General features: G+C 38.9%; 1 protein-coding gene across 1 annotated transcript; it reads right to left on the bottom strand.

Moving 5' to 3' along the window:
- Positions 1–1,925: 1,925 nt before the first annotated feature.
- Positions 1,926–8,442, bottom strand: LOC130105846 (zinc finger protein 750-like). Its single transcript, XM_056272048.1, has 3 exons — positions 8,348–8,442; positions 3,959–4,927; positions 1,926–2,618 (listed from the first exon to the last, which is right to left on the bottom strand). The coding sequence occupies exons 2-3, from the start codon at positions 4,867–4,869 to the stop codon at positions 2,075–2,077; spliced, it is 1,455 nt and encodes a 484-aa protein (XP_056128023.1). The 5' UTR covers positions 4,870–4,927; positions 8,348–8,442; the 3' UTR covers positions 1,926–2,074.
- Positions 8,443–10,256: the final 1,814 nt, after the last annotated feature.

Below are 10,256 nucleotides of genomic sequence, written 5' to 3'. Positions count from 1 at the left end.
ATTTATTTTAATATTAATTATGAATTTAACCTTATTTATGTATTTAATTTATGTACTTATTACTCAGAATTTATTTTAATTCATAATTTCTTTATTTATTTTACAGTTTTTTCCACTGTTTTCCCGATAATCTTTTCGATGGTCCCCTGTTGCGGTTGGAAAACCCCTGATCTAGGTCACATGTGTGGGGAAAATAATCTAAACCAATAGCCAAATATAGTTCCCTAGGCATTATAAAGCTACAGATGTAGGTGGTGATCTGCAAATAGTTGATGTAGGAACTAATGCTGGCTAACATAATGCAAATGACAGCAATAATAGCCGTTCTGGTATGCAACGTTCACTTTTCACAATCCGCTCAGCTCCCGATTGATAAAACCCCTGATGATGTCGCATTATGGGTTGTGAATGTGGTTTCATGTTGACTTTAATATGACCCTGGCTCAACGCTTTACTCTTGCTGCACAGGAACAGCATGCTGCTAATGAACCGCGGAGAGATTAAACGCCAATATTTCAGGAACATGATGAATCTCCACCGTTTCCTTTCTGTTGCCTCGAATCAGCGGATCGTGTGCAATGAGATCCGGCACTGATTGTAACCGAGCTCCTCCACGTGCCTGTCTCACTGACAGTCCCACAATGCACTGGGGCTGGCGCCTCACTTCCTGTTTGGATCTCACAGGAACCCTCATAGCCAATTAAAACTCTGAGAGGACGAGTCGACGCTGAATGATCCGATGCTGTTATTTCCTCCACTCATAGACCGTGATTGGAGAACAAGTACCAGCTTTACTGTTGATCACTGATAAAGAGTGTGTGTCCCAGTACAGGACAACCAGGTTAACCCTTCAATCTACTATCAGTTAAATGGTGTGTATTAAAGACACTAATAAATGAATGTTATTCACTTTTAACGCCACATGTTCTGTCCCTGTCCAGCAGAGGTCGCTCTTTCTAAATCAGCCGGGTTTGTTCTATGAATATAAGTCATTTCTGTAATGTACAGTTAACTGGAGAGGATATTCTGATATCTAAAGCTTTTTCCATCATTCAGAAGTCCAACGTAGAGCATTTCCGATGCGCTGAAGTATTTGAACTTTTGTTCAGGATGTGATGTGTTGATTATAACTATGAGCGCGAGATGAGAGAATTACCAATATTTTTCCACTAAACATTTTTTTAAACACTATATTTGTAGAATTGCATGCGGTTATGAATAATTATGCTTTATATAAGTATTGTATAGTGTGTGTGTGTGTGTGAGAGAGAGAGAGAAAGAGTGTGTGTGTGTGAGAGAGAGAGAGAGAGAGAGAGAGAGAGAGAGAGAGAGAGAGAGAGAGAGAGAGAGAGAGAGAGAGAGAGAGAGATTGTGTGTGAGAGAGAGAGTGTGTGTGTGTGAGTGTGTGTGTGTGTGAGAGAGAGTGTGTGTGTGTGTGTGTGAGAGAGAGAAAGTGTGTGAGTGTGTGTGAGAGAGAGAGAGTGTGTGTGTGTGAGAGACAAAGAGAGTGTGTGTGTGTGTGTGTGTGTGTGTGTGAGTGTGAGTGTGAGTGTGTGAGAGAGAGGGGTTTAACGGTCTCGCTGATCTCACATGTCTGAACCTGCAGCTTTTTACAATATAACTGCACTTTTTCTAGCAGTTTGGCAGGTTTCAGGTGCACCTGCTTCACTCTGTGTGTGTGTGTGTGTGTGTGTGTGTGTGTGTGTGTGTGTGTGTGTGTGTGTGTGTGTGGCCAGCGTAAACTCTCGCTTTCGTGTGCAGATATTCAGATATATAGTTCAGGCTTGTGTTTCAATGATCTTCAGTCAGGAGTGTATTACTAATACTAATATCTGAAGTGTGTATGGACGCAAATGAGCAATTTCACACCAGTTTGAGTTTGTATACGTGTGAGCATGAAAACCTCATGACAGAAAAAATGCAAAGAAACTCATTTAAACAGTGTTTTATATAAATATAATTCAGTGCTTCACATGATGTTTCACTCTATATAGTTCATGTGAACTGTTGGTTATATAAAATATTGTTATTTATTTACAGGCTTTATTGATATTGATCTGCTGAGATTCAGACATTAACGGCGAATTCTCTTCCTCAGGTTGTGTTTGCGGAGACTCGTCTGTTTTCTCTTCATGCTGCGTTTTCCGTGTCTTTTTGTCCCTGTTTGAAACACAACAGTTGACAAGGAGGCGGAGTCTTCAGCAGAGGGGGCGGAGTCTTCCGCAGAACGGGCGGAGTCTTCAACAGAATGGGCGGAGTCTTCAGCAGAGGGGGCGGGGCTTCCTGCATTTGTATCTGATCTAACATCTGGAGGAGTGGAAGTGCTTTGGTTGAGGTCCATGTGACCTCGGACTGAAGTGTGAAGGTTTGAGACGTGTGAGTTTAAAAGCACGGACTGAGAAAGCTGACAGAGAGCGAACGCTGCGGTCTTCTCTACAGACGCATGATCCTCTTCCTGTGATGTCACAGCACCCATAACCCCCTGCTTCCGCAAGCAGCTCTGTGATTGGCCGAGAGACATCTTCATAGACAGGTTCAGAGGACTGTCTCTCCTGGAGAGGTTGAGAGGAACCAAAGTATCGTCATCAAATCTGTCGTTTCCCGCTCTTTCCATCTCTCTGAATGCAGAAGAAACAGGACACAAGTCAATATATTTAAACATTTATTTATTCAATAATTATATAAATTAAAATTATATAATTTCTAAAAAGTAATTTAATTTTAATTTCGTATTTTGAAAAATTATAAATATTAATTTGTAAAATTCTAATTATGTATTACCCAAATTATAATAAATTGTAAAAATTAAAACAGTATATTAGTACTTTGAATTTTTTTTATGGAATTGAATCATTGGTAAAATGATCCATAATAATTTGTAAAATGAGAAAATATTTATTATAAATATAATTCATTTGTAGAATATCTGATCTCAGGGAGATTCTATTTTCATGTAATTTTAATTTAATAATTCGTCAATTTACCCATAATATGTAAAATTATAATTATATATTATTATTATAGAAATTATAATGTTACAATTAATAATTTGTACTCTGATCTCATGGAGATTTTTATTTTAATTTAATAATTTGCCAAATGAAACACTGATTATAAATATTATTAATTTGTAGAATATCTGATCTCAGGGAGATTATATTTTTATTAGGGCTGTCAAATGATTAATCACGATTAATCACATCCAAATTAAAGTTTTTTTTACATAATATATGTGGGTGCACTGTGTATAATTATTTTGTATATATATAAATACACATGCATGTATATTTAAGAAAAAAATATAATTTCTATATAAAATATTTATATTTATATATAATATAAATTATATATAAATCTATATACAGTATATACATGAAAATATTTCTTAAATATATACAAGCATGTGTGTGTATTTATATATATAAAATAATTATACACAATGCACCCACATATATTATGTAAAAAAACTTTTATTTTGGATGTGATTAATCACGATTAATCATTTGACAGCCCTAATTTTTATGTCATTTTAATTTAATAATTTGTAAATGTATTCATAACGTTAAATTATAATTATATATCATAATAAAAAGTTACAATTAATAATTGAATAATTAATTTGTACTCTGATCTGATCTCATGGAGATTGTTTTTATTTTATTTTAATTTAACATTTGTAAAATTATCCATAATAATTTGTAGAATTATATACTATCAATACATTTAATCAGTAATTAATTTGTAGAAGATCTGTCCTCATGAATATTGCTATTTTTGCTCAATTTAAATGTACTTTGGATGTTCTGACCTCTCAGGAAGAGATTTTTTTTATTTTAATTTAATAATTTGTAAAATTAGACATAATTTGTAGAGTTAAAAATTATTGAACTGAATCAGTAATCAGATCTGTCCTCAGGAATATTGTTATTTTTGCTCAGTGTAATGTGGATGCTCTGACCTCTCAGGAAGACTCCAGTCCTCCTGTGTCTGTGTGGCCACGCCCCTCTCCTCTGATTGGCTGGCTGGAGCCTCATCATGAAGTGGGAATGTCTGGGAATGATCAAACCCGTCGGGTCTGTCCGGTGATCCAGCAGCGGATCGTCCCGTCTCCGGACTCGCCTGAACCTCCTTCCCCGCCAGATTCACCACAAGCGCGTACGGATCATACGGGATCCGGAACGAGTAAGAGTCGGGAGTCGGGATCGTGCAGCAGTTCCTGAAACACTCCTCCGGGAACGCCACGGGGAACAGCGTCTGTGGGAAGAGTCCGCGAGTGACGTACGGATGAGCGACTGGCTCGTAGATGTACGGGTTGTAATGAGCATGGAACGGGAACGGGAAATGAAACCCCGGATGATACGGGAAATCTTCGGCTCGCTCCTGAAGGAGTGGCTTGTTTAGGAGGTTCGGAGCGCCGGGAGTGAACGGCACCGGAGGCCTCCAGACGGACGCGGGAGTGAGAGGATGAATCGCTTCCGGTTTGAACACGGTCCAGGGAGTTTCCTTGGATGAGGACACCGTTTGAGGATCTGAGGGATCCACTGGGATCTCCTGCGACGGGTCCTCTGGGATCTCCTGCGACGGGTCCTCTGGGATCTCCTCTGGGATCTCCTCTTGGATCTCCGGGTCCTCCTCGTCTTCATCCGTGTGTGTGGAGGGGTTGTTTTCCTCTCGTCTGCCGGGTCGGGAGCTCACGGACACGGACACGTCACACAGGTTGTACTTCATGTGGTTGAACAGGTGGGATTTCTGGTTGCAGGTGAAGGGACACTGGAAACACTGGTATCGGAAGGGTTTCCCGGCGGGACGAGGGATATAGTGAGGCTTCTTCGGCTTACGCTCCTTCACGAGGATGTCCATCGTGGCCATTTAGGGTTTGCAGAGGAGGATAATGCTCGTTTTTAAACACAGAAACGTATAAATGACCCTGTAAAGAGAAGGATGTAGGCCATTGAATTGAGGTAAACACAACAAAAGACAGGTGAGAACAATAAACAGTCTTTGGTCTGTTATATCCTCTTGGTAAATGGTTAAAGGGTTAGTTCACCCAAAAATGAAAATTCTGTCAGTAATTACTCTCCCTCATGTTGTTCCTCCCAGTAAGACTTTCGTTCATCTTCGGAACACAAATTAAGATATTTTAGATTAAATCTGAGAGCTGGATCACTCCTCCATAGGCTTCTTAAGGGATCGAAACTGGCCGGCCCAAAAGTTATGAAAGACATTGTTAATATAGTCTGAGTGACTACAGTGGCTCAATCTTAAGTTTATCAGTTTCGATCCCTTAAGAAGCCTATGGAGGAGTGAGACAGCTCTCAGATTTAATAAAAAATATCTTAATTTGTGTTCCGAAGATGAACGTTAGGGTTAGGGTATGAACATGAGGGAGAGTAATTACTGACAGAATTTTTGGGTGAACTATCCCTTTAAGATTTCCACTAATAGTAAAAGCATTTCTCTCAGTTCTGCTTAGACATTCATTATTTACACGGAGAGTAATGTATTTTGCATCTCCTCTAATGATGACACGTGCTGTGTTGAGTCTTCATATGCTACGGGTTGCTGATTTCTTCCAGAAACATATTTTGTTATGCTAGTTGAAAGTTTCTTCTATGGAAGCCTGTTTCCGTCACAAAAAAAAAAAAAAAAAAGATAATTGCAACTTTTTATGACAATTCTCACTTTTTTTCTCAGAATTACATGATATAAAGTCGCAATTGTGTGTTATAAAGTGAGAATTGTGCTATATAAACAAACATGCAAGTCAGAATTGCGAGTTTATTTCTCGCAATCGCATGCTTATATCTCACAAGTCGACTTTAAAAATGCGACTTTATAGCACTCAATTCTGAGAAATAAAGTCAGAACTGCAAGATGTAAACTCGCAATTGTGAGATAAAAAGTCGCAATTGTCTTGGGTGATCCTACGAGGATCGTGTTTGCAGAGGCAGAGTTGGCCGGCTCTGATAATAACAAATGCACATGAGCAGCGGTAGAAAGCGGTAGGAGGCGCCGCAAGTGAGTTCCTTTACGCCAGTGTTGTGTAATATACGCCCACAGCTGTAGGGGGAGCTGATGAGAAAACATGTGACAACAAAAGTGAAAATCAGCGAAGAAATGACTAGAGTTGCCAAGTGCCCCTTTAATGGACATTGAGGTAAACGCAACAAAAAACAGGTGAGAACAATAAACAATATTTGGTCTATTAAATCTTCTTCCAAACTGGTGAAGACAAGTCTCCTTTAAACACTGTTGGAAACATTTGGGCTAAAGTGCTCAAGGCAACACAATATATAATATATTTTGGATATATTAATCCCAATCTTCCATTGTGCCTTTAAAGCTTGAAGCTGTTCACTGCCGTGATATTGAGCGCGAGCTTGAGTAAACGATTGAACTTTCTTTTATTTTTGGATGAACTTACCTTTATTTATAGCGCTTTTTACAACACAGAGTGTTTCAGAGCAGCTTTACAGAGACAACAGGAGGATAATGCAACAGAGTTTGATTCCAGAAGAAGCAAGTTCAGTGATGGTTCATTTTTGTTGTAAAAAAAGTTATTAATTTAGTTCATTTATATATATCGCCGCTCTGGAGAAAACCGTGATGTCATCGTTCATATAATGGTGTCAATGCAGGCAGATCAATATTATTGTTGAATATTAAATGAAGCAGTATTGTTAATATAGTACATATTAATATAGTAAAATCTCGTTTCTTAATTCCGCTTCAACATCCATAATTTGCATGAAAAGAAATGTTTTTTGCGGTTCGATCATCTCTTTTAATGACGACACGCGCTGTGTTGAACACAGGTCAGAAGTGTGTGTGATCGGTGAGAGTTTTTGACAGAACTAAAAACAGTGATATTGAGCAATATCTTTTACAATTTTAAGGAACCCAATTCAAGGTATGTTGATGGTCCCTTTAACACATTCGCAAAAAAAAAAAAAATCAATGAAAACAAAATTGATTGAAAGTTTCTTCTGCCACAGAAAAAAAAGGTAATAGCGACTTTTTGTCTCGCAATTCTGCTAGAAAACATCACCTGATGTGCTTTATCGGCTCGTTTGAATAAAAGCTGTCCTGTCTTTAACGTTCAGTCTGTTAGCATTAGCGCTAGCCTGAGGCGAACGAGTGCTAGGCATGCTAGTTTGCATGAGCTTCAGTCACATGCACACAGGACACTTTACTCTTCAGTCTTATCTTCCTACTGTTTCCTCTTTTAGACCAATCGTTATTTACAAAAACCTCCTCTTTGGTCCTGTCTGTCTGTCGCAACACGTCGTCCTTCAGGTTTCGCTGGTTGTGCGAGTCGATGTCACTCCTTTTCAGATAATCCCTCTTTTACCTACATACTTTTGCTTAAATAGGTTGATTTACCGTGGTAAACCTAATTTACACCAAAATTTCAATTAACCTGCAGTTATACCGCGGTGAAATCATGATATATAGACTACAACATCTTCATGAAACGATGTCCAAAACTTTTGTTTATTTGAGCCACTCCTCCACCGAAAGGGTGACATTTCTGTCCCCAGGACATATACAAATGCATGAAAATTAACTCTAAAAACTCTTTATTATTATTAATCAAAATGTCCTGCACATTAAGCTAACTACAAGTTTGAAATGTATCAATAATGAAAACTATATAGAACACTACAAATAGCATTTATTTATGACAGCGATTGATATGGTTCATTTCGTATTAGAAACATGCATTTAACTACTTGTTCCAATGCTTAAAGTTAGGATGTTACACTTATAAGCACACGTGATCGAGTCGAAGAAAAGCGTGAAAACGGCGCTGTAAGGATTTACCGTGGTAAACCATGATTTACACCAACATTTAATTTAGCCTGCTTACCACGGTAAAATCATACGCGTCATTTTTGACAACGATGGATAGGAAGTTATACAGATAGGCAAAAAAGCTACTTAAGTACAGTAACGAATTACATTTACTTCGTTACTGTCCACCACTGAATTCAACAGCAATGAGTCAATTGTTCCCTTATAGACCTTTTAATGGCGTTGTGACAAAGTTTACTGACTGAAAATGGGTATATGCAGTTACCACACTTATTAGAGTTACCGCACGTATAGAGTAGGATGATTTATGAATCATTTATTTATATATTGATGAACTATATATAGTTATGACTGATTTCGTATTCGAAACATGCACAACTCCTCTTATTGTAACGGTTAAATGTTGCTCAGTTCTGTTTTGTTTATGTAAATATTTGTTTTTTATTAGCAGTGTGATAAAGCACCAGTCTCTGTCACTGAAACTCATTTGTTTAGCTTATTTTGACTGATAAATGTCTGATTTTGTTCTTACCTCGCACTTGTCCGGCAGCAGAAGCTCGTGTCCTGTAACAGGTGTTTGTTTGGGGCGTGTGAGCGTGTGTCCTTTTCACTCTCTCACACACTCACACACACACTCACAGACCGGCTCGACCCGTCGCGCGGGTCACGTGTGTAGGGGGCGGGGCTTGAGGAGCCCCGAGGATACGTCAACACTCACGCGCCTGCAGCTACTCGGAAAACTCGGGGTTTCACACAGAGATTGCTTGTGAATTTCACTAACCAAAGAAATGACAAGAAACGCGTTGAATTGAAAGTGATATTATGAAGTAGCAATATAGTTTGTATATAAACGCAGAGAGACAGTGTGTGTGTTGACAGGCATGATAAGAATGTGGTAGATTGAGATCTTTCTCTGTCTGTAGGGCACAGACACCATGTGTATGACCTCAGGTGCTGTTCTCTCTCTGTGTGTGTGTGTGTGTGTGTGCGTGTGTGTGCGAGTGCCGCTCCCTCAGCGGTGACGATCAGTAGGATTTATCACAGGCAGTTTCACTGAACATCCAACCCATCGCGACACACACACACACACACCACTCTCACTCGACCGTAAACGGAGGCGTTGTGAAGTGAGCAGGCGACAGGTGCAGGTCCACACACGTCAGCATCTCCATGATTATTGCTGCAAAAATGGCTCTTTAATATTTATTTATTATTTTTCTTAATATTTATTTATATTAATTATATGGTTTTATTACTTCGTTTTTTTTTTATTCGGGTTTATTAGTCATTATTATTTTTATGTTCTTTTGATGACTTGTCTAGATGGTCACGTGTGGTGTTACCACCTCCCTCGTCCAATCACAGCTGCGATCGCTGAGCGACAGCGGTTCAGTCCAATCAAATGCCCGTCCGCGTTTTCTCTCGGCCAATCATCTCGCTACTCCCGCCCTGACGCGGAAGTGATCTGTGCGCATGCGCTCATCAACACACACACGCGAGAGTGAGAGGAGAACCAAAACAGAGCGTATTACGGGGATATTAAACACTGCGAGAGCGGAATGAGCTCAGTTTGGAGATCAACAGTGTGAGCACATATACTGGAGCACAGATACTCGTGTGTGTGTGTGTGTGTGTGTGTGTGTGTGTGAGAGATGAGCGGCACACAGGAGTCCAGTGGAGAGTCCGAGCACGAGGCTAAGCGGCCGTGCACGCGCACAGAGTCACGTGACCGCAGTGAACCAGCAGAGGGCGACAGTGTTGCAGTGGTGAGTTACTCGAGTCTCGAATCACTGTGTATCATAAAAACCATAACAAATCACAATCATAACAGGAGCCAGCAAAATATCAATATCAGTCACAATACACAAATATCAAGCAATGTCATTTACTGTAATACGTCTCGTGCATGCAAAATAGTTCACTCATTAGCGGTTTGTTAGCATTTAAGGAACCTTAAAATATTAAAACAACACCTCTGTATTGAAATAAAATGCTAATACATGTCAGAAATAAAACTATTATGTTCCATTGTGTTCTGTTATATTCTGATGTGCTCTATTTTGTTCCATTATATACTGTTGTTTTCTATATTTCAGTTGTAATCGAAATTATTCAACCCCCATTGCAAATCAGGTTTATTGGCATCATTTACAATCGAGTGAAGGGATTTGGGAAACTGAAATGGAAGCACATCTTACCTAATTCAGATTAAAACACATCTATTTAGCCTCACGTACTGACTTTATTTGTAGTTCATACTGTTTTAATACCCTGTATTTTCTTTCTCATTTTTAGGAAAAGCACTTTACATGCATTGTTTATTTCTATACCAAATGTCATACACTTGCAATGAAGCTAAAAATATAAACAACTACATCAATTATGTTGATATCCTATATTTTTACAATAAACCTTATGACAAACATGTCTTCTAATATCCT

The sequence above is a fragment of the Rhinichthys klamathensis genome, unplaced genomic scaffold (assembly GCF_029890125.1).
Source record: "Rhinichthys klamathensis goyatoka isolate OS25496 unplaced genomic scaffold, OSU_Roscu_1.1 h1tg000330l_1, whole genome shotgun sequence".
Taxonomy (NCBI): Eukaryota; Metazoa; Chordata; class Actinopteri; order Cypriniformes; family Leuciscidae; genus Rhinichthys; species Rhinichthys klamathensis.
Note: the sequence above shows the minus strand (reverse complement) of the source record. Positions and strands in the feature narration are given on the sequence as shown.

Bases quoted from the DNA above. Each gene is read 5' to 3' on its own strand.
- LOC130105846 (XM_056272048.1), bottom strand. From the start codon at position 4,869: ATGGCCACGATGGACATCCTCGTGAAGGAGCGTAAGCCGAAGAAGCCT. The intron at 2,619-3,958 runs GTCAGAGCATCC...TTCTGCATTCAG, and splicing joins GACTGGAGTCTTCCTGAGAG to AGAGATGGAAAGAGCGGGAA.